At 45.6% G+C, this 24,589-nt stretch overlaps 1 protein-coding gene across 1 annotated transcript in view; it reads left to right on the top strand.

Moving 5' to 3' along the window:
- Nucleotides 1–24,589, top strand: part of TENM4 (teneurin transmembrane protein 4) — a 511,167-nt gene that overhangs the window by 280,790 nt on the left and 205,788 nt on the right. The window contains exons 5-7 of the mRNA XM_004683244.2: nt 3,533–3,788; nt 12,837–12,935; nt 14,152–14,387. Of these exons, the coding sequence (XP_004683301.1) occupies nt 3,533–3,788; nt 12,837–12,935; nt 14,152–14,387 (591 nt within the window). The remainder of the gene's footprint in view (nt 1–3,532; nt 3,789–12,836; nt 12,936–14,151; nt 14,388–24,589) is intronic.

Here is a 24,589-nt window from a genome sequence, read left to right as displayed (position 1 = left end):
CACTCTGTCTCTGGTGAAGCCTCTCACCACCCCTGCACCTCTGGCCTGTACCCTAGTTCTGCATGCACAAATAAATCTCCCCCCAAAAAAAAAAAGCCAGCCACACTGCTATAAACACAAAAGGAAACTTTTTTTGCAAGCTTGAGCTTGGGCCCAACTGCACACCAGAGGCACCTGGGTGGCAGGAAGACCCAGAACAAAGGAAAGAGCAGATTAAATAGTCCCCTTTTGGCACGCAGGCCTCGGGACAAAGGGTAACTAGTGATTGGTTTGGTTGACTTTTACATGGTTTCCTAAATATGGTGAGGTTGGCTTTCAGCCACGGAGATTGGCCCCTTACCCCTTATCTATACAGGAATGCACAAGAATGCAGGCTCCACCCAGGATGGGGAGTAAAAATTTCCCCTGGAGCGGATGGTTTTTAAGAACATGGCGCTGATTATGTTTTTCACCTTCTGCTACCACTCGCCCACCCCTAGCAGATTGTCAAGATTTATAACTCTTTGACATAAAAGATGCCTAAAAGGCAGAAAGTGGTAGTCTTCCACTTTCTAAAATTAGCCATAACACTGATAATGCCTCACACTTCATTGTGCTTGATGGTTTCCTGAAAGCTGTTTCTTAAGCCAAGGAAGAGCATAGGCTTTGGAATATCACACCCACCTTGGTTTGAAACCCATTCTCATTGACTAAAAGTCTCCTCTGTGAAATACAGTTTCCTTCTGAGGAACAAATAAAGCAGAATACTTTGAAAACTGAATTTCAAAAAAAGGTCCTTGCCTCTGATGGTCTCATTTGAGATCACTGTAGCTGTGTGACTCCCTGAACAAACCAACTCCCATTTTACAGATGAAAAAATCAAGGTTCAAAGAGGTTAACTGACATGCCCATGGTTGTCTTTGAAGCCAAAGCTGTGGCACTGATGAAATCTGAATCACCTTCAAACTAGTTTTTCCTTTTCTTGAAGAAATTTAAATCTAAGTAGCTTTACTGACCTGTCAATTCTAAGAAGTCTGACTGTCCTCCTTCATTTCATCTCTGTCCTCTTCAGTTTAAACTGACAGTTCTCCTTCTGGGTGGTTAATCAGGTCCAGGTTTCACCTCTGTATTAGTCTTTTACCAAATAGCCCATCACCCCCACCACTGGTGTATTCTTTCATACATACTTTTGTATTTTTTTGCAATCTGGAGAGACTGAGACTTTTTCGGATCTTTAAGTTCTGCTTTCTTTAAGCTTAACAATTCCTTCTTCAGTTCATTTCTCTCCTCTCACATTTTATTATAAGCATCAATAGGAAGCGAGTAGCTCCCTCAACACTTGGCTCAGAAGTCTTCTCAGCTAAGTATCCAATTTCAGCACTCCAAGTTCTATCTTCCACAAAAACGTTGGAACACACACAATGCAGCCAAGTACCTTGCCACTTTATAACAAGAATGACCTTTTCTTCACTATCCAATAACACAGTGCTCGCTTATGCCTGACACCTCAGTGGAATTGTCTTTAATGTCCACACCTCTAGCTGCATTCTGTACATAATTGTTTATGTAATCTCTAAGAAGATGGAAGCTTTCTCTACATATCGTCTCTTTCTGAGTTCTCACCAGAATCACCTCAAAAAGTTACTTCACAGCCATAAAGCCTTTTTTTTTTTTCTAGCATGGGCTTCAAAACTCTTCCAGACTCTACCCATTACACACTTCCAAGGCTGCTGTTACACTTCTAGGTATTTGCTACAGCATCACATTTTTCAGTACCAGCTTCTATCTTAGTTTGGATTGCTAAAGCAAACTACCATAGACTGGGTGGCTTAAAACAGCAAACATTTATTTCTCACAGTTCTAGAAGCTGAAAGTTTGGCCAAGGTCAAGGTGCCAGTAGGTTTGATTCCCGGGGAGAACCCTATTCCTAGTTGGCAGATGGCTGGCTTCTTGCTGTGTCCTCATATGGTGAACACTAGCTAGCACTTGTCTCTTCTTAGAAAGACATTCATCCCATCATGAGGACCCCACTCTTGTGTCCTCATCTAAACCTGTCTCCCAGTACCCTACCTCCAAGTACCATCACAATGAGGGGTATGGGCACCAATATGCAGTGTATACCAATGACCGTGTGGTTGATGAATTTAGAATTGAATCCAGTTTCCTGAATTCTTCACCCCATCATTTCCCCCATGCCCAAAACCTAGAAGCTCAAGGAACATAGTTTAGGGTGAATAGTAGTTAATATTGACCCACAAGGTGATTTGTGTCATCACTGAAAACTTGACTCTGCTTGTAAATTTCTAACATCTATTTAGCTATGTATCCTTGAGCAACTTAACGGTCATAGTTTTTCTTCTATAAATTAGGTGACAAATAGGGCCCTCCCTGGTGGCACACTGGGTTAAAGCACAGCACTATGAAGCTAGCTGCAGCCACTTCACTGTGAGTTCAGTCCCCCGCTGGGGAGATGATCCATATGGCGTGGCAGACCTCTCCTGCCTGCCTGCTCCTCCCCTCAGCAGTGTGCTTCATCCATCTGCCTGTTCTGCTCCCCACTCTGTCTTTGGTGAATCCTCTCACCGCCCCTGTACCTGTAGCCTGTACCCCAGTTCTTGTATGGATAAATAAATCTTTTTAAAAAAGTGACAAATAATACCTGTTATTTGTCACCAAACAACTCCAAGTCGTTGAAAGGAGTAAATAAAATATATCTCTGAACTCCTTCATCTGTAAAATGGGAATAAAGCCGTTCCAACTCTGTAGTGGGTGGTGAAGATTAGCTGACTGGCATGCAGCTAGGGCCCAGGACAGCACCAGCACCCATTTGTGGTGTTTAATTCTGTCCCACACAGCATGGCTCACTGCCTTGATGCAAGTCACCTTCTCCCTGAGCCAAAGCTTCACCGCTGCCTCTTCATAGCAGGCTCTAAGCTTCTTCCTGGCTTTCCGTATTCTCAGATTTATCACCATCACGGTGAACTAGGTATTTTACTTAATCTTGTTTGTTTCGTTTACTATGCATTGTTTTATATATATATAGTGCTTCTCAAATTTTACATCCATCAGAAGAATTACCTGGAGATTTTATGAAACCAGATTGCCGGGTCAGCCTAAGAATTTAAGATTCAGTAAGGCCCTGTGGCAGGCCCTGAGAATTTTAATTTCTACTCAACTTCCAAGTGATGTTGGAGCTACCGATGTCAGACCACATTGAAAACCACCTCCCCAGTGTATCAAAGGGCGAAGTTGGTGACACAGGTGTCTAGTCTTTAAAATCTTATTTTTAAGATCAGTTTTACTAGAACTGTGCTTAAAGGGGAGAAGAAATTTTACCTGCTTATTCATTGATGTAGCCCCAGCACCTAGAATAATAAGTAGGTGCTCAATAAAAGCCTGTGAGGCATCTTCTTGAATGCTTAAGATGTGTGATTTGCCTGTGCCTCCTCACTGCCCAGTTCCTGGGTGCGGCTCCCGTGGGGTGCAGGCGCGGCACCTGTGGGGTGCAGGCACGGGCCTGGCGCTGCCACTGACCTGCGTGTCTGTGCCCTAGATCACCCTGGCGGCCTGCAGAACCACTCGCGGCTCCGGACACCGCCGCCACCGCTGTCGCACGCCCACACCCCCAACCAGCACCACGCAGCCTCCATTAACTCCCTGAACCGGGGCAACTTCACTCCGAGGAGCAACCCCAGCCCGGCCCCCACCGACCCCTCGCTCTCCGGAGAGCCCCCTGCCGGCGGCGCCCCAGAACAGGCCCACGCCCAGGACAACTGGCTGCTCAACAGCAACATTCCGCTGGAGACCAGGTGCGGTGCGGCCCTGGGCAGGGGGCGGCGGGGAAGGGGGTGGGGCGGCTGGGGAGGCTACAGGGCACTTGGAGACCTTGGGCTCTACTCGCACCCTCTGTGTGTCCACTTGACCCGCAAAGCCGGGGCCGTGCAGAGGTGGCCAGAGAGAAGGGCGGTGGGACTCAGGAGAAAGAGCTCGGGCTCAGGATTCCAGCCCTCCGCCCAGGGCTCCCTGTTGCCTGCAAGGTATGGCTTTGGTCAAGTGACTAAACCTGTGGCCACTTTCCTTGTGCACACAATAATGGGGTGCTGTTGGCTGGAGAGGGCTGTTGTAGGAGGAGACGAGAGCCGGGGTGTGTATGTGTGTGTGTCACAGTTATGTGGCAGAAAGAGGACCGGGTCAGCGTCTGAGTTGGCCCGATGCCTCTGCCTCTGCCTGTCCTTTGTTTGGTCACCCTAAGCCTGGTAGGGCCTTCCTGGCCTGTGGTGGCTGCTCAGTGGATGCTTTTTCCCTCCTGCCTCCACTCTTCTCCTTTCTCCCCTCCTTTCCTTTTGGGGACCCACCCTCGCTGACCTACCCCCTTTATACCTAAAGCCCTAATAACTGCTGATGTTGATACACCCACTTTGGTTACAAAGGCTTTCATGCTCATCATCTAATGTTCTTATCTCTTCTAGAAGCAGGTATTGTTATTCAGGAGTCTCAGAAACTGAGAATCTGAGAGGGTGGGAGACTAGCCCCAGGGACCCAGGCTCTTGGTGCACAGCTGACATGTGAACCTGATCCTGGGTGCAGTGCTGGCTCCCTGCCCCACTTCCACTCCCTCTTCTTCCACTCCCTCCTGGACCCCTCTGCTTCTCCCTTCTTCCAACCTGCAGATTGCTTTCTTCAGCTCATCTCACTTCTGTTGCCATCTCCTCCCTTCTGCTCGGCTACTCCCTTCCTAAAATGGAAGTCATGCTTATGACCACAAAAGCCACACAGAGTCACTAGAGAAAATGCAGAAAGATACAGATGAAAATGAGATTTACCCATAACCCTGCCACTCTGATAAGCACTTTGGACTTTGGGGGCACGGCCTTTCCCTGCTTCCTCCAACACAAGACAAAGTGTCCGAAGCCGGTGCTCCTTCATCTTCTACCCTATCTCTTAAGCGAGTGGGAAACATAGATTTGCGGTTCTCAATTCCCTGCTCATTATCAATGGAGAGAACAAAACTCATAACCACATTTATGGAAGTGAAATTAATCTATACATAGAAAACACACCCGTCCGACTCTGCGTGGCATCTAGCTACTGTTCACACACTGAGCTTCTGGAGTTCAGTGACCAAAATTGGTAATCTTTGTGCCCTGTTACAACTGTAGAGTCATCTTGCCAAAAGTAAATTTCTCAGAGCTATGTCCTACCCTACCTCACTTTCAGTCTCTTAATTATTATGTCTCAGCAGACAGCCTTCACGCCGTGTGTGACTTTCTCTGTGTTCCTCCTTTGCTCTCATCAGTACAGTCAGATAATTGTATGTCAGCTCAGCCCGAGGAGCCTAATCAGATCTCCATTACTCCCAATGTGCTTATTGAATGACTGCATGTGGCCGAAAGAAGCCAACAAAGAGTTGATGGCTCTGATTATCTGCATGAAACCCAGGAGCCACTCCTTCTGCTTAGATGTTCATTTTTCTCACTTAAGATTCAGATTCAAAGTGGGTGATTCTGCAGGATATTTTTTTTTTTCTTTTAAGGAAAGGAATGTAGAGGAGAAGCAACAGGGAAGTTTTCCTGATAATTTAGGTGCATGAGGAAGTTACCTGCTTACCTCCTTTGCCTCATCATTTGGTTCTCACCTACCTGCCTTTTGGGTCCTCTGTCCTCCACATCCATCACTCATGCCATATGGAACTTCATTGCCTGTCTTCATTTTTCAAGGAATCAGTGTTCATTGTAGAACACTTAGGAAATGGCTATGCTTAAGCACGAAAAGGAAGTGATCTGTATCTACTGCCAACAGTAACTGTGTAACATGTTGGCATAAACTCATACGCCATTTATGTATGTATCTACATACATGTATAGCTTATTTTACATAGACATCTCATGTTCGATACATGGATATGAGTGTGCACGTCTGTGCAGTTAGTAGCATCCTCCAAGTCTTCAGTCCTTTGTGTCCTTTGCACATGCTCTTACACTCTTACAGGCTGCTGGAGTTGCTCTCTTCTTCACTTCTTGGTCCTACTTATTCTTGAACGCCCACACCATGTCAGTGGGCCCAGAGTTCTGCACATAAAAATGTAGCCTAAAATTTGGAGGAGTGTGGATAGCATGATCAGAACTCTGAATCTTAAGACTAACCGTAATTGGTTGACAACACAAAATTAACAAGGGACATTTTAAAAGGGATAAGTAACAAGTCTGGAGATAGAATAGCAAGTCATATCTCAGTGAGATGGGCTGAATAGGAACTTTATAGAGTTCTGAATTAGTATCTTGGTTTGCATACTTACTAACCAGACAGGTTCTAGAACATTTCTGAACCTTGATTTCCCATGTATAAACTGGGATAAGAATTCATACCTCTTGGCTTAACAAGTCAGTGAAGTGACATGTGGGGGGTACACAGCATTGTCTTGTATTCAAAGCTATAAAAGGTACCCCTTTTAAAAGAACATACATATAGCTTTTATTTTCATATACATCTGCTTTCTGTATCAATCCAGCAAGGAAAACTGCCATTTAGAAAATATCTACAGAGACCCTACATGCCAGAGGAGGTAAGTGGGAGCTCATAGGAGGAAATAGTAGGCCAAACCTCTGGTCTTTGAGGAAGTCTGGCCCCGACGTTCAGCAGGCATCAGTGATTGCTTGGTCACAGTAGAGACTTGTTCAGACCACAGACACATACCATGTGCAAAGCCCACTCAGTGTTCACTAACTGTGGACCTAGACCTTATATTTCTCCATCTCAAAAAGGGAGCAAACAATAGTTACTTTCAATTTTTATTTCCTCCTGCTTCAGAAGAAACTACTCCAAAACTTAATGGCTTAAACTACAGGTTGACTCTATGGAGTCAGAAGTTCAGAAAGTGCGCAGCAGGGGTGGGCATTTTTTTTTCCCCCACATCCTGTTGACTGCGGTCAGTCAGTGCTATTAACTACCAGCTGGACTAGTCTGAGGGAAACAAGATGGCCTCACTCACATGTCTCCCACCTCAGGAGATGGTTGGAAAAGGGGCTCAGTGGGGCCCCCTCCCTCTAACAAGGTCTCAGTGTCCCTCCACCGTGGTCTTCCCAGCAGGGACTCGTACTTCAGATCCAGTGACTCTAGGCTTCACAACACTGCTCAGAAACCACTGATCCTCCTAAAAGCCCATAGAACTAACATAATGTCACTTCTGCCAGCATTTTTGTCAAAGCAGTTTTAGGCCAGCTGGCTTCCAGGGGAGGAACAATAGATGCCACTTCTCAAAGGGAGAAGTGCCAAGAATTTTCTACAGCATTTACTCCACCAGCCTGCCCCTGCCTCATAAGGCTGTGTAGCAATTATGGAAGAGAAAGTCTTAGCCCACAGTAAGTTCCCAGCTTCTTACCATGTAGTACTTGTTTAGTAAATACTGACTGAACACCTACTGTGTGCATAGCTGATCCAGACATTTACAGAAGCTTGTAGTAGGGCAGTACTATGATCAGCTATAAAAAGAAAGTGCTACTGTAATTGTCTCAGGCTCCCCAGCCATCCCTCTGGTTCAAGGCTTGCTATAGACAGTTGTTTGATAATTATTCTTCCACAGGTGAATTGAGTGTCTGATGGAACAGTCTTGAGTGGGACTTGGGTGTGGAAAGGGAAGACTTCTCGGAGGACCTGGGGCCTGTAGCTGAGAGTTAAAGAGCAACTGAGTCCACAGACCAGGTGGAGGGGTGGTAGAAATGAAGGCCTAGAGGGAGGCACAGACTGAACACAGGCGAGCTGCCCTAGAGAAACTATCAGAGGCCCTTTCCTAATTGTTAAACTGAGTTTAAAATAAATAGCTAAGCAAATACTGTGACAGCTGGTAGAATGACCAGGAGGGATTTAGATTTCATGCTGGCAGGAAAAGAAAGGATAGCAGAGGATGAAGGAGAGCAGGTATTTGAGGAACCTGCTCCTTTCTCTATGTCCTACTTGCTGGTAGCTCTCCCTAAGGGTAGAGACCACCAGGGAGGAGAATGACCTGCCAGTGCTCCCTAGAGCTGGGCCAAGATAGTACTTTAAGCCCCCAAGAGCAGCTGTGCTTTATTCTGGTGGGACCCATGTGTTCAGGGCCCCTAAACCCCGATCCACTTCTTTTGCAGTGCAGCATCAGACTCTTAATTGATTTCACAGGGACTATCTGATTAATAACCTGCCAGGCTCCTGTTGGATGAAGGAGGAGCCGGAGGAGGCTGCCAGACCTCGACTCTAGCTCATCTCATCTCAGGCCTGGGTTGGGAGTTTGGGACCCCTTTTGTGGTCACATTCAGCCTGGGGGACTTCCCTGCCTAGCCACAGAGATGGAAGACAATCCTGATAGTCTCCAAGTCAGTTCTGGTGAGGCTCTACAGTACCTTCTAGAGGACCGGGCCATCCCCTGAGCCTTGTAGGTGATCAGGATATACAGTCATCCCTGTCATTTAGTCATTCAGTCACAGACATGCATGAGACCCAACTAAGGTCTAGTGAAGGAAGTAAATCTCAAAATGAATGAAAAGAGACTGGGCGCTATGATGTTCTGAATGGGGGAGTATGAAAACAGAGCAGGGTGTGCTTCCCCCTGCTTGGGAACATCAAGTCACAATCACAGCCGTGCTCACTGAGCCTCTGCTGGACATTTTTGTAAGCTTTCAACCCAGTGCTCTGGAGTATTACTGGGGTCTTGTGACTCATACAGCCCCCACCTGGCAAGTGCCCAAGTTCAGATTCCCAGAAGGCAATGGCCTATATTGTTTGTACAAAGAGTTTAGGCACAGTGAGCCAGCCAATGGTGGGAACCCTCCAGAAACCCAAGTTCCCATATACCAGCCAAGAACCAACCTTATAAGCAGACCTTTCAAAGAACAGCAGTCAGGACCACCATCTTACAGGTGTTTTTTTGTTTGTTTGTTTGTTTGTTTTTGCACTTATAGGTAGTATTCTTATTCCTGTCTTAAAGATGAAGTATCTGAAGCACAGAGAAGTTACTTGCATAAGAAACCGCAGCTCACCTGCGGCAGGGCTGGGATCCGCAAGGATCTACATAGCTGCAGGGCCCACATCCCTAAAGCTGCCTGTGCCACCTCTCTGACCATTAATGGCGACTTCTTGATGAGTTAGAAGGAATTTTCAGGGAAGAAAGGAGTTTTTAGGTATGTGGACAGTTGTGCAAAGGCACAGAGCCACGAGAGCGCTTAAGATTTGGGAGAGATGGGTAGGTGCTGGATCTAAAGGGCGAGCAAAGGGGACCTACAGAGAGACAGTCAAGAGGGATTAGTAGCGGAGAGCCCTACTAAGTTACATGAAAAGGAAGTTGTGCTTCTCCCTCCAAGTTGTTCGGGGTGGTAGAAGTCTGGTGCATTACTGTAGCATCTTTTAAACAAGAGAGCATCATGTGGGCACTGACCTCTTGGAAGGATAACTTCAGCCTGCCGAGCTGCTTTTTTTTTGTTTCTTTTATTCATTCATTGGTTTAGATGCCAGCTCCATGCTGACTCCATGTGGCCTTGGCCCAGCCTCTGACTCCCCTGCACACCTTGGGGTCTTAGGTACAGGATGTGGGGCATGACCCCTGCCTGTCCTGCCCCACCAGGTAGCTGTCCCAGGCCTTTATGGACAAAACCCAGTGCGGGACAGCATGCTATTGTAGGAATGTGGGTTGTGGAACAGGGAAGTTTCCAGTAGGTCATGACAGCTTCCTGGCCACTGCCTAGTAATGGCCAGAGCCATTTGTTTTACCCTTGGGAGGTAAGCTCAGTCTGCACTGCATCAGAGCGACAGGACTGGAAGCCTCAGTTTAGACTAGCTTACGGCACCCCCCAGGGCAAATGAGGGGCCAGTTTCTTTCACACTCCCAGAAAAGATTTCAGAGCATCACAGGCTGGGCTCTGTCCTTCTCTCTGGGTTCTCAGTGACTCTTCTGAGAGGCAGCTGGAGGCTTTGAGGTGGGACAGCCCTAGTGCGAGTCCCTTCTTGCTCTCTTTGCATTGCCCTTTGATCTAGGGCAGTCAGCTGGACAGTCTGGGCCCTAGTTTGTCTGTCTGCAAAATGACATAAAACACCCACCACCACCAGGGTCAGAGGATTCAGTTGTCTTCCCTGAGCTCTCTCAGCAGCAGTGACCTGTAGACCATGTGGGACCATGACCCGAGGAAGGCTCAGCAGCTCAGGGTCTCCAGCAGGAAATCGTTGTATCTTTTCTTTTTTCAGAAGAACTGGAAAGAGTGTTGGGTTTACCAGACAGGAAATTTGTGGGCATCAGGATGCTGGGCTTTAGTTTCGACTCTGCTGTGGACTTATGGGTGTCCAGGAACAGGACCCATGTCTCTGGTTCTCAGTTTCCTCCTCAGTCAAATGAAGCTTGATCATTTGACCCAGAACTAAGCTTTAAAAGTACAGAATAAAGTTATTTGAAAGCAATAGTAGCACTCTGAATAGGCAGCATTTTCAGCAGGTGCTCAAATTCCCGAGTGATCAAAATGATTAATATCTGAATAGTATGAGTGTGGAAGCGATTTTAGGAACTCGTCTACCCTGTCACTCTAGAAACCCTTTGTTCTATTGCATTGCCTCTTCCTTTGTCCCAGTTGAGCTATACTTTTAGGAGATAATTGTCTGCTCTTTCTCCTTTTTAAATAACATTCTTTAGTTAAATTAAAAAGTAAAAATCATGCTGGATCCAGATACTGGAAAATTCCCAATTAACGTGGTAATCTTTATCCTTTATGTCTTTTTCTTCTCTGAATGTATTTGTTTGTTTGTTTATGATGGGTTTTGTTATGATTTGAGTGACTGACTGCACAGTTGCAACCTCGCGGTGTGCCCGCTGCACCCTCAGGGTCAGGGACGTGGCAAGAGCTCCTCTCCAGCCCCTCAGCCCCCCAGCCCTCTGTGCAAGGACGATCAGGGTCTGCTCAGGCTGGCCCTAATGCACTATAGCAAGACCACAACTCCCTCCTGAAATAATAATAAAACACCACCTGCGCTGCCCTCAATTAAGCACAGACTGCAGATTCCAATATGCCAGACGCACTTCTCTTTGTATGCTCATTCACCATGCTCATCAAGTATTTGTTAAGTGCCCACTGTGATGCACCGGGCACTTTTCTAGATTCTGCACACTTGGGCAGTGAACAAGACAGTAAGACTCTGCCTTTATGGAACTTAAATAGTCTTAGGGGGAAAATCTGTAGCATGTGTAGGGTGTGGGGGTATATACCCATGACTAGTCCAGTGAAGTAAACAAAGCAGTGCAGAAGCCTAGGGGCTTGATGGGGGGTGTGGGGGGAAGAGGCTGGGAACAGTGTTGTAGGAGATGCTATATTTGAGTGAGAAGGTAAGAAACGATTCCTGCTGGGGGTCGGTGAGTCAGGCAAGTTAAAGCAAAGGCTTAGCTAGAGTCTGTCTGAACCCCCTCTTCCAAGAGGGCTACCATCGTGAGGCCACCTGCTTGGTAACAGCTTCACCAGCCCATAGAACAAAGATGATAGTACCATCTTTGTAAGTTTGCTACGAGGAATAAGATTTGCATTAGACAGTGATGGCAGAGCTACCTAGAATAGGAGATTTAGTAGATGTAGGGTAGATCACAGCTATTATATATAGCATTTGTACTTCTGTTGTATTTGTTTAGCCCTTAAGAAGTCTTTCAGTGGTTCTCAGTTGAGTCTACAGTATCCTTGTGAGCTTAGTATTGTCCCCATTTTATAGATGAAGAAAGATTAGGTAAGACTAAGGTTTTAGCCAAAGTCACACAACTAAACAGTAGCAGTAATAGGTTTATGGGTTCAGACCTAACAGAAGTTGGAAGGAAAGAAGGTCCCTTGGCATGGCTGGACCCAAGAGTTAGCTTTCTACAGTCCCGACTGATACCCCTCCAGTTTGTTCAAAATGATGCACTGTGGGGTTTTCAAGTGAGGAGGTTTGAAAATACCAGAAAACAGGCCCCAGTGCACTGGAGTGCGATGATGCAGGCACAGTTGAGATCCCAACAGGCCAGTGTGTCTAGTCTCATTCTGGTTTGAATTGGGGAAAATGCTAGAAAATGCTGCACCACCCTCAGCACTTAGAGAGAGAGGGGCCTCCCCTTTTGTCTTCTGGAGGACACCATCCTCACCAATTTGCCATTCTCCATGTTCTTGCATTGCTAAGGGTTCATGACACTCCCAATAATCATCAGTGTCAGCCTAGGAGCTTGAGGAGGGATGCAGTCTTGTGAACCCCTTCCACCTACTGGGTAGGACTCTGGTGGGTTGGGGTGGGGGTCTCAGTAATGCATAGCTCTCCAATGATTCTGATGTTTCTGCTAGTTTAAGAGCCATCACTTTAAAAGAATGTAGCCCAAAGACTTGATTTGCTTCTATCTCTGGACTAGTAAAACAAGAGCCTCCACTACTTAAGGAGGTACAGCCAGTATATCAAACAGAGGAGAAAGCTTTAGAACAAGGTATCTCTGAGCTCAAATTCTTGTTTTTAACTGTGCTAGCTGGTGACCTTGGCAAGTCCCATTACCTCTCCACATCTCAGTTTCCTCATCTGTTAGGTAGGAGTGATGTGGGCTCTCTTGAATAGCCTGTTTCAGAGATTTCAGATAAATGGCTGTAACATGCTGAGCTCAATCCCCATCATTGAAAGCTGTGATTTGATGCCTGCAACTGCCATTCAGGTTTGTAGCAAGAATGCTCCTATGGATGGTCTGTGGCACCCTTTGCCCGCGTGGCTTTCACACTGACCCGTCACGTGGAAACTGTGTCCCACTGGCCTCAAGACAACTGCCCTGGGCAGCCACTTTGTGTGTTTCTCTACTCCCCCTTCATCGATGCATGACTCATTGCTTCGTTCATGTCTCCATGTGTGCGTAGAAACCTAGGCAAGCAGCCATTCCTAGGGACATTGCAGGACAACCTCATTGAGATGGACATTCTCAGCGCCTCCCGCCATGATGGGGCTTACAGTGACGGGTAGGTGACATCCCCATGCTGCTCCCTCTGTGTGCGCTCCTCGCGTCTCCTGCACTTGCATGCAGACCCCAAGACATTTCCTGGGATCTCCTGAGGGAAGTGATGATGTCATGTTGCATGCCCATCCCCCAGCCCATGTTCAACTCACAAGAGTTTACCCGGGGAATACCCTGTCCCCCAGCATATTAACAGCCGCTGTGTTAATATGTACTTCCTAGCATCTCATTGGCTGCCTCTACCATTCTGAAAGCCATCTCATGTAACAATTTCTGTGCAGCACAGGTCTTGTGTTGTATGGATTCTGGCCCTGGGTATGGATTTTGTGGCCTGAGGGATCTTGTATCCCCAAGGGTACAAGATTCCCCTAAGACATTGGGGGATTGCAGTGCCAGAAGCACACCCATTCACCAAGCTGTGTACAGATATTCCTGTGGCCATGGTTAAAGCCAAGCTATGCAGGGTCTCCTGATGCCGTTTGGCCAAAACCATGTGCTTAGCCAACCACACACCCCCCGGGCAACCCCTGGGCTATAAGGTGCAGTTGCCTGGCTGTCCTCACACATAGCTCTTACTGGGGGCTTGGAAGGCAGCCACCTGGCTTCTAGGTAGTGTGTTTCAGCGGCATTTGCTGCCGTTGGCTGTGTAATGGCCACTCAGGGACTCTTAACCATGGCAGGACTTCGTGATGGTTCCTTGGCCCCCACCTCTCCACAACCCCCTTTAAAAGAAATATGTTCCATACCTCAGTCAGGGTACACTGGCACCATAGGTATCAGAAAAAGAAGAAAATGTGGTTTCCATTATCTCCAGGGGGCAGAACAGGACTTTAGACATTTTCCAAGTTACTGTAGTAATTTTAGAGAACAGCTAGTTCAGTCCCCCAAGAGACTGCATCCCAGCCCCATCCCTCCCCAGGAAAAGGATCTCAGCACCCACTTTCTGTCAAGTTGGTAACACCTTCTGCCTTGCCTGGGTGGTTTCTTCATGGGTAGGTCTGTCCCATCTGTGTTCTGTGGAAATGTGTCTTCGTGTGCCCTGTTGTGTGGTGTTTTGGTGTGTGGTCTCTTTTTCTGTCCCTCCTGTTTTCTCTGTGGTGATTCTCTCTCTCCAGGCTCTTCTGCATGCTTCTTCTACTGCTGCCTCTGTCTTCCAGGCTGACTTGGGATCTTGGTAAGTGGTTAGACCCTAATGTCCTCTGGCTTTTCTCCACCCACAGGCACTTTCTCTTCAAACCAGGAGGCACCTCTCCGCTCTTCTGCACCACCTCACCAGGGTACCCACTGACATCCAGCACAGTGTACTCCCCTCCGCCTCGGCCCCTGCCACGCAGCACCTTCGCTCGACCGGCCTTCAACCTCAAGAAACCTTCCAAGTACTGTAACTGGAAGTGCGCAGCCCTAAGCGCCATTGTCATCTCAGCTACACTGGTCATCCTGCTGGCCTACTTTGTGGGTAAGTACCTTCCTCACTCCAGTTTCCTTTGATTCCCCTTTGGCCCAGAGGGCAGTGAGTAAGACAGTTCTGGACACTGAAAGCACCCTGCTAGCATAGCTGACACAATGCCAGCAGGGTAGGCTAAGCAGCCCCAGTATGTTGGACTGACCTGCACTCCAAAACTTTAAGGTCTGCTTTTCAGGTGGCTCTCCTCGTCCCTCTGCATTTAGAACACAGGGGAGCTTAACAACTGCTCTTTTAGGAATGGATGCCTAGCATTAAGGCAGGTTCACTATGGCTGGCATTGTCAGTGGTGCTCTGTGATGTCTTCCATGCCAGTGAGTCATATCAGTGAAGCAACAAGATAGAGAGGCTGGTCAGCAGGAGGCCTCTTCTCTTGGTACCACATAGCTGTAGTAAAAAGCAAGAAGGTGCTGGTTGGAAGCTGCTAATGACAGGGTTGTGCCAACCTCAAACCAGGAGAGTGGGTCTGAGGGTGAGGGTATTGCAAGGCCGCATCAGATACTGTGGTAGCCCAGGCCCAAGAACCTGGGATACCCCACAGAGCTGAGCCCTAGTGCCAGCTCCCACAGGAACTCCCCACCCCACCAGCACCCCCCACTCCCAGGTTCTCTCCTCATATATTTCCAGCTCATTCTGGTTTGTTTCTCTGACTCCTCCCTTTGGTCTGTTCCCTGGCAAGTTACCAATCTAAAGAGATTCTGTGGACATTGTGTAGAACCCACTTCCGCCGCGTAAAACAGTCTGTTAATAACAGCATCTAGCATCTAGGGTAGCATGGGGGAGGGGCTTTACCCACTATCCTTTCCAACCTTCATCTTCTATAATTCTGACATCTAAGGTAGGTCAGACCAGCTTAAGAAGGCCTTAAACCCAGTGCTAAGGAATCTGCCATGGTTCTGTAAACAGAAGGTTCTTTTTCAGTATAAGCGCAACAGAAACTGAACAAACTGGCAGAGGCAAAAAAACAAAAAAAACCAACAGGAGTCATTGTGAGTGAGAGTGAGATAACAGTCATCTTGAGAGGGGGTCGGCACTGTCACTAGGAATTAGTGGGTATGTGCACTGTGTGTTTGGGGTAGAGAGAAGGGCCTCAGGCCTGCATGGGGAATTTGGATGATGTAAGCAAAAGGATTACCTCTCACAAGATTCCTGACTTGAAAAAGCAAGTGATCAGATGGATGGTGATCCTGCAAATAAGATGGTCTCCTTAAATATCTAGAGTTGTAATAAATCCCTCTCATTTTTCAGGCCTCTTTCCTCCTTGTGAATATTGGCACACATGGTTCTTCTCTTTTTCTATGTGATTGATTAGTGGTTGCTGCATAGAAAATGTGCTGAGAGGGCTTCTGAGGCTATATTCAGGCCCCGTGAAAGAGTCTCCGTGATTGACTAGTGATGTCTGTCATGGTCACTGGCATAGAGGATATTGATGACATACCATGTATTTGTTATCCCTGCTATGGCTCATTGAGTAAAAGAAACAGCCAAACTGAGAGAGGTCAGTGCCCATCAGATTTATGAGAGATGCAGAATTGATGTAGATTGGATTACAAAGGAGGGCTGTGGGCTTCAAAACACCCATCTCACCTGACATTAAGGTTTCTTCCTGGCACCAATACTGTGTCCCCACCAGCCAATGACACAGGCTGACATTGTTGTTTTTTGACCAACATTGTTATGTTTCCTAAGCAAGAAGACTTCTGAACAAACAGTATCAGTTTTATGAATATTGATGTCAACTTATTTTTTTATTGATGTCGGCTTATTTTTTATTGAAGTCTTAAGGTTAACAATGTATACCCTATTCAAGGGGGCAGGAATAAATCTGTATATATTAAGTAAAGTCTGTCTTACTTAATTTTAGAGGGCTTCTTTCTTTATCATACAATAAGAATACCTGGCCTATCTATAGCGACTAAAGATCAGGACCACTGTTGAAGGTAGTGTGTGCACTGTCATTGGAAGAATACAATAGACCTTGATGACTATCTAGGAAGAATAGGTTCAATCACTAGCTAGGGGACTTTAGCAGATGGTTTTACATTTTCCTTCCAACTTTAATAGTCTCTTAATCTATGATTTTGTGAATTTTATTTTTCATTCAGTGGACCATACAGGATGGCTGCTTGGGAGCTAGGCACAAGTCCCTACCCTTGTGTTCACAGCTGAGTCAAGGATACCACCTGCAATGATTAAGACAATTTAGGAGCTGTAGGAGCACTCAACTCCCCGGCAAGAGAATTAGAGAATCATTCCTGTTTAAACTGAATCTTAAAGTAGAGGAATAACTGAAGTAGACATGCCAGAAGGGCATTTCAAAACCAGGGACATTTCAGTGACTTGAAAAAGTATGATGCAATGGCAAAGATGTTTTCTTTGGTTGAAACTTTTGAAGGGGATGGGGAGCATGGTGGATGTAAGGAGAATTTGATCAGATTATGGAGATTAGTTTGGAGGACAAATTAAGGACCTTATATTTTTAAACAGATTTATTTATTTATGCATACAAGATCTGGGGTACAGGCCAGAGGTACGGGGCTGAGAGAATTCACCAGAGATGTAGTAGGTAACGGAACAGGTAGATTGATTGAAATATACTGCTAAAAGAAGCAGCAGGGAAGACAGGAGAGGTTTGCTGTGCCATTTAGGTCAACTCGTGGCCAGGAATCGAACTTGTGCTGCAATAGCTGCATATAGCTTCATAATGCTGCACTTTAACCTCTTGTGCCCCCTGGGAGGACCCTAAGGACCTTATTGATGGACAATAAGGAACTACCAAAAAACCTTTTAAGGCAGTGGCAGGACATGGTCAAATTTAACTTATAAAGATAAGGGTAGTAGAAAGAAAAACAGGCCCTATTGTAATAACAAGCAAGGAGAAAATGAGGGCTTCAACTAAGACCATGATAATGTAGGTGGAAAGGAGGGGTAGGTATGAGGTCAACTTAGAGGAAAATGTGTGTCGAATTAGGAGTGTTCAGTCCATTACTAATATATCTTTGCTGAAATTAAATCCATCCTTCTGGTAAACCCCTATCCATGTAGAAACCTTAAGACCAGACTCTAAATAGCATATTCAAGGACCAAACCAGAGAGGCAAGCTAGGGTATTCCAGACTGCCACCTTGTCACTGCTTGACCTTGGGCCTGGGTCCTTTTTCTTCTGAGCCCTACTTTTCTGATCTAGAAAATAAATATGACACACAACTGAGAAGGATATTCATGAGATCGGAGCATACTGATGCAGGTTAATACACTACGGGTGTAAGGCTGTTCCTGTACCTACCTTTCCTCAAGGTGGGGAGAGGCGTGTCTGCCTTCCACCAGCTGCTAGGATATGGAACGTGCATCTTGCTGCTTGGCCACAATCACAGGCCTTGATGACTAACTGGTAAGGAACTATCAATTATTAAAAATCAAATTAATTGTCTCAGCCGAGCACAAATATTCTCAACAAAGACTCTTTTCCAGCAGGCCAACTGATCTAATCAACAGGCAAATGCACAGATACTTAATTAGATTTTTGATGAAAAATTGTGTTTAATTTCAAGTATAATCAATTATTAATTGCTGTAATGAGTGAGTCTGACCGGGTTTACTAATTAACTCATTTAAAAATTATGAATAACCTTTTCATTTGTAATTATTTTCTACATCCTATCAAATTCCAGATAAGAATTGCATCATCTCACCAGCAGAGGGGGAGGCAAAAACAGAGGGTGGAAAAGAATTGTTCTTTTGCTGCTGTTGGCTCAAGGCTGCCAAAACAGGGTAATAACCCTAAAGAGATCCATTTGACATTCAGTGGAACAATTTCTTGGGAAACAAGCAATTGGTGACCTTTCATTCGTAGAGACATTTGCAGTCATTTTCAAGGAAAGAAGAGAAATTGTCTACGTTCTATACCCACAGGGCTAGAGGGCCTGGGCCCTGCCTTTGGGCCAACTTCTCCTTCCACCTCCCCCCAACCCCCACCTCTTTGCTTGGCCTCTCTGACCTGGGCCAAAAATCTAGGGAGGACCCTCAGAAAGCACTTGAGAAAAGATGTGTATTTTTGCTGTCCATTCAGAGAAGTGGCCATTGAGGAGGCTGGTGGTGCCACTTTCAGGGTGCTGTTCACGTGGCCCTCTCAGTCTGTCTCAACTAGTTTGTGTTTTTGCGATGCAATCTCAAAGGAACATTTGGGGTTATGACACCCAGTGACTCCTCCCATTGCATAGTGACTGGCAGGACCGAGAGCCACCATACCCCAAGCATTCAGTCTCAAGTCCCATTTTGTAATATTCCCATCTTAGTATTTGATGTATGGTTTCTTACCATGTGCCTGGCATTGGTCCAAACCCATTACATATATCTTCTCTCTGAACATTCATGACAATTCTGTGAGATGGACATTATTTTCTAGAGAAGGAAACCAAAGTTTAACAAAGCAAGCCACTTGGCGGGAGCACAAAGCCAGTAAATGACAGGATTCCAAAGGCCATCGTTCAGCCACTGCTTTGGGCTCTGAGCTTCAATCAAAAGACCCCACTTCAGGCCTGGCTCTTTCACATGCTGACTGTAAATTTGGGCAAGTTATCGAACTTCTCTGAATCTCAGTTTCTCTGAATCTTCAATTTCCTTATAGCTCTTATAATGTCCATGGCTAGAATGATTGCCCTGTGTTGCAGGGAGGCATCAGAGTGCATCACGGTTGAGAACGTGAGTCCTGAAGTTAGGCTGCCGGCTCTCAGATCTCAGCCCTGCTGTTCACGTGCTTTGTGAGTTTCGTTAACTTCTCTCAGCCTTGACTTATCCATCTGTAAAATGAGGATCACAGCAATGGCTACTTCACAGGGTGGTTGCAAAATCCCCATAAAATAATCTGCAAACAGTACCTACTCCTCTACCTGGCCCAGAGTTAGCACTCAATTTAAGTTAGAGGACATCACTATTATTAATAGTTTTAGTACTATTAGTGTAAGATATAAAAGATACTAGTAAATCTTGAGTGAGAACTTGCACCAGTCTTGTCTTGCTGTTGTACCTGTAGCTTCCCGGCCTGTGTGAATCACAAGGACAGCAGATTGAATAAGCAGGGGATCTGACAGAAGACATTTATTTGTAGGGATGTCTTCCTGTTCCAGAGAAGCAGCCGCAAGAAGAATCATTACCCAAAAAGCACTTCATGTCATTTCTTTAACTAGGACAAAAGTTGATTTTCGCTTCCCTGACAGTTGCCTCTATCCAGATAAAACTGACAGCCTCCCTGTGTTCTGAATCTCTATGTAAAAAGCCAACACTGAGTGCCACAGAAGAGCTGTGGATTAATCTCAAGGATTCTTCCAGCATCTGTCTTGCCAGATAGGCCTTTGGAATAAAAAACAAAAAAGTCTGGTTAATAATATAAAAACCAGGAATAGCTTTACCTATAAAGACCCTTCTGGAAGCTGTTCTTTTGGTCCTGGGTCCTGGCTGGCCTCTCAGGGCAGGACTGTCATTTCCTACAAATACAGGAGTACATCACAGTGTGACCACTCACTGGAGAGCTGAGCTCTGCCTCCCTCCACCTGCACAACCCCTAAGATTTGGTTTCCTCTCTCCTCACCTGCAAAGTGAGACAAGTTATAGTATGTATGTCAAGAGGCTGTTGTATGTGTTAAATGAGATTATGTTGAAAAACACCAGGCTTGTGAAAAAAAGAGGGATTCGGGCTGATGACCTAGGAGAGTGTTGATGCTGCTTCTTGGACCTGGCCTAGGAGAGCTCCAATAGGAGAAGATGATCATGTCAGGTGTTCCTGCTCTATAGTTCTCTGTCTGTATAGAAAAGTGAACCAGATGTGAAGGATCAAATCACAAACATGGGCCACAGCAGCTTCTGTGTGACTGCGGTAGAACATTTCAACAGCCTCAGTACCAATAAGAAATTCTTTTTTTTTTTTTTTTTTTTTCAATTAGGTCACATTTTTCACCTCCACCAGCAGCTGATTGTGGTTTGGAAGAAAAAAATCAGAACCTGAGCTTGAAGTGGTGATAGTTTAATTTATAAGTGAGAATGTTGCTAAGCTTAATTGCTGCTTTTCAAAAAGCAGTTAATACAAAGCATTGCTTATTGAATATTACTGCAGCTCATGATCTGGAAGAGCCAGGGCCATACAGTTCTGGATATTACCTGGGCAGAGCTGAGAGGAGGTGGACTTGGGCATTAAGTGTGACCTGCACAGACCAGTGCAGACTCTCCCACGGGCTCTGACATTGAACCGTACAAATTGGACTTCAGCATGGTAGTCGTCCAGTAAGAGGGGCATTTAGCTGGCCTTTTCCAAGGAGGTGCTGCTGTTCACGTTTTCACTTCTGCTCTATACTCAGATCCTAGCACAATGTCTGGTCCAGGGAAGCTGTGCTCTGTAAGACTTGGTCGAATAAAAGACTTTGCAAGGTGGTCCGATCTGCCAAAGATGTAGGGCGTCCTATATAGAAGAACAGTGTGGGCCAGAGCACAAAGCACAAATGTGCATTTTATGTCTTGGGGATCAAGTACAGATGAAATGGTCATGAAATGCGTCAAAAAAGGATTAGAAAGAAAGTCCAGGTGATAGTTCTCCCTCCGCCCCCTCATTTATCCCCAAATGGTTGAGCTCATGTAATTTCAGGATCTTGGACATCATTTGCTTCATAAGCACAGGTCTGTTGCACTTTGGGCCTGGGTGTTATTAGTGAGGCTCATTTTCTTTCTTTCTCTTCAACTGTACATCAGGCCTTTTGGATGGAAGCCATAGATTTAGCTTTATAGCCCAAAGAATGGAAAATGGAGATGATTGAACTTATCTTTTAGAAAGAGGAAAAAGTGATAAAGATACAGGATCCTGTATTAAAGCCTTTCTCTCCCAAATTGATTCCTTCATACTTATCTGTGGGAATTGCTAATAGTAATATATATATAATATATATATATTATATAGATTATATAGATAGATATGGTTCTCTTTATAAAGCCCCAGATATGTATCCTCCAGCCCCCCAAAAGGGGGAATTAAGGAATTATCTGGAATGGTACCATGGGGAGGAGGGCGCAGACTGACTCTGTAGAGCTGTGGAAGTCAGAACTGGGGCCTCAGAGTGAAAGTGACCCAGGAAAGGCCCAGACTCTTAGAGACCATGCTTCTGCAATTACTACATGTGTGCCTGGGCTTAAGCTCCTTTAGATGAGTTTTCTTGATCTGTAAAATAGGAAAAAGCAAACAAAGACTAGCCAAATGATTCAGTCATTCAACATGTTTTAGCAAATAAAGTTGACAGTTTGCAGACCTTACTTACTACCCACCCCTCAACCTCACCATTAGTGGAACCCAACCAGAAGCCAGTACCCAATGGAACAAAGCATTTGACTCAGTCTACTAGGCTTAGTGAGGGGTGAGGAAAGACAGAATTTATCTGGAGGGCAGGTGGAGACAATCAGCACCCCACTTTTTATGATTCCTTTCTTCAACAATATTCAGTTCTCTGACCAGGCTTGAGACCAAGCCACTACTGCTTCTCTCCCTTACCTGCACAACTCAGCCACCCAGCCCAGGTTTGTCAGGAAATCATTCACACATAGGAAACGAACATTTCTTAGTTGTGCGTTCTGTGAGCTCTGCCCAGCTGGTCGAGTTGTGCGACCACCCCCATTCAAAACAGAGCATTTCCATCACCCCCAAAATTTCACTTGGCCCCTTCTCTCTCCTTATTCTCAGCCTCTGGCAACCACTTATCTATATTCCCTGTTTCAGTAGTTTTGTTCTCAAGAGGTGCAGTAAAGATGTGATTTATTTAGTGAACTCAAAATCAGCTGTTACCTATGATAACCTTCAAATTCTGAGATATTGAAGTGTTGTGGGGGAAATTTTAAGATGTGATGGAGAAATCAAGATGTCAAGGCCAGCGCTGGTAGCATGTGTGTTATACATGACCTCCTTGAAGATGCAAGAACACACTGGCTTATGTTCTTCTGCCTTTCTCATGGACCTTTTTTTTTTTTTTTTTCAACTATGGACACATTTCTCGTTCTTGTCAAGTTTAAATTAGCTCTCAAATATTTTGTGTTATTACCATATCATTTGATTCTTGCTTTTTCAAACTGTTTGCTGTTACAAATAGTCTGTCTATGCTGTCTCCTGAATTTGTCTTCTGTTCTGTTTTCATCTTTTAATTATTTTGGAGAGCCTGTGTCCTCAGTTCAGGATTCCTGGTTCCCAGGGTGTGGACAGTTCAAAGGTCTTGTTACTCGCTTATTGGGAGCTCCTCAGGATAGGACTGCGTTCCAGGGCCCAGGCAAGGGATCCAGTTTCCCTATAGTTACTGCCAACTTGAGCCTTTGTGTTTAATCTTGGGTGAGTCAGTTTAGTGAGGGGGTAGGGGAAGGAGGTTTCAAGACCCTGAGAAGTTAACAGATCATTGCTCCTGGAACCACAACCCTCACCCAGTCAGTTCCTTTCATGAGCTCAGCTCACATGCCAATTCTTAAGCAAAACTCCTGTGACCCTCACACTAGGCCAGGAACCCATCATATGTCTCATAGAGCTCAGAGAAGTCATCACCTTTGCAATGATGGACTATGTCACAACATAATCAGTCTCTCCACTACTAGGTAGTGGAGAGACATTTACATCTTACTTGGGACTGTAACTACAGCTTTTTTTTTTAATGGACCCTTGTATTCATATTTATTTATGAATACAAGAACTGGGGTACAGGCCAGAGATGCAGGTGGTGAGAGGATTCACCAGAGATAGAGCAGGAGCAGAACAGGCAGATCCACTGAAATACACTGTTGAGGGGAGCAGCAGGTGAAAGAGGAGAAGTCTGCTGTGCCATGTGGGTCAGCTCCCTGGCCAGGGATTGAACTCCTGCTGCAGTGACTGCAGATGGCTTCATAGTGCTGTTCTTTAACCTGTTGCACCACCAGGGAGGGGCCATGTAACTCTACAGCTTTTTATACCAGAATTTGGCATGATGTCCCTTGTGTTCAGCAAAAGTTTGTTGAAGATAAGAAAAGGGAGGATGTTAGAGCCAAAATCTAGGAGATGTTGCAAGGCATGGAGTGGAGGGGATGACAATGTAAACAGACACCCCAGCTCTCACAGGTGGCAGGTCTGAAGTCTAGAGTAGTGAGATGATGTGAGAGTGAAAAGTGGCTTCTGGAAACTAGGAAAGAAACCAAGCCCAAGTCAGGTGGGACACAGACCTGGCATGGGACCCTCCTTCCTATGTCCACTGTTACACAGATGAAATGATCATTGGGCACTTTTTTTTTTTTTTTTAACTAGTAAGAATCAGCAGGGAATGAAATCTAATCTGTGTTTTAAATTTGAGAGTCAAGCATCCTGAGTTTGGAATTATCTCCAAAAAAGAAATGATAAGTTTACTTTGGTATTCATGTTTTGTAATAACAGCAATGGCTGAAGAGACCACACGCTGTTCCAGAACTCTGCAGCCTTTGCCCTGTGGGTAGTTTCAAGGACCCAGAAGGGGCAGTAGAGCCACACAGATCAGAAAGTAGTCCCAACTGGGTATCTAGAATTCTCCTTCCACACTTTACCCTGCGAAGGTGGAAGAGGAATCAATTCTACAGATTTTTAGCATCTTTGAAAAAGATATTTCCCCAAGTCCTTGTTTTTATTCTATACTAATTACCATGAAATAACATAATTTAATTGCACTTAAGTGCAGAGAGGAATTGAGAATGGTTTCACGGATGGCTGTTGTTTTGTTATTGTACATCCCTCGCGCTGGTGGAGAAGAGGTAGTGCAGTCAGGGGCGTGCTTAGGCTGCCAGGTCGTGGCAGAACAGAGGAAGTGGAGCTGAACTACATCCTCACTGCAGGGCAGAAGAGACGGAACACCAGTTAAGGGAGGGTGGTGTGAGAGGAGAGAAGATGGTAAAAAAGAAAGTACAGGGTTTTTTTCTTCCTCTCATCAAAACAACAAAACCACAATTTAAAATCTTCATTTTTCTAAAAACAGCAACAAACACTGGTAGCAAAAGCTCAGACTCTGACATGAGAGCAGCATTCCAGCCTTGGCAACATGCAAGTTTTCATGCCTCTGAGTCGGTTTCCTCATGGATGCAGTGCCAACAGTTAAAAGGCGTTTAAAGTGTCAAGCAAGAGAACACAGGCAAAGGCAGAGTCTAGACAGAGAGGTGGCCCAAGGGGGGTTTTGAGGACGTGTACCT

This window comes from Condylura cristata, unplaced genomic scaffold (assembly GCF_000260355.1).
Source record: "Condylura cristata isolate star-nosed mole 26May11 unplaced genomic scaffold, ConCri1.0 scaffold00015, whole genome shotgun sequence".
Taxonomy (NCBI): Eukaryota; Metazoa; Chordata; class Mammalia; order Eulipotyphla; family Talpidae; genus Condylura; species Condylura cristata.
Note: the sequence above shows the minus strand (reverse complement) of the source record. Positions and strands in the feature narration are given on the sequence as shown.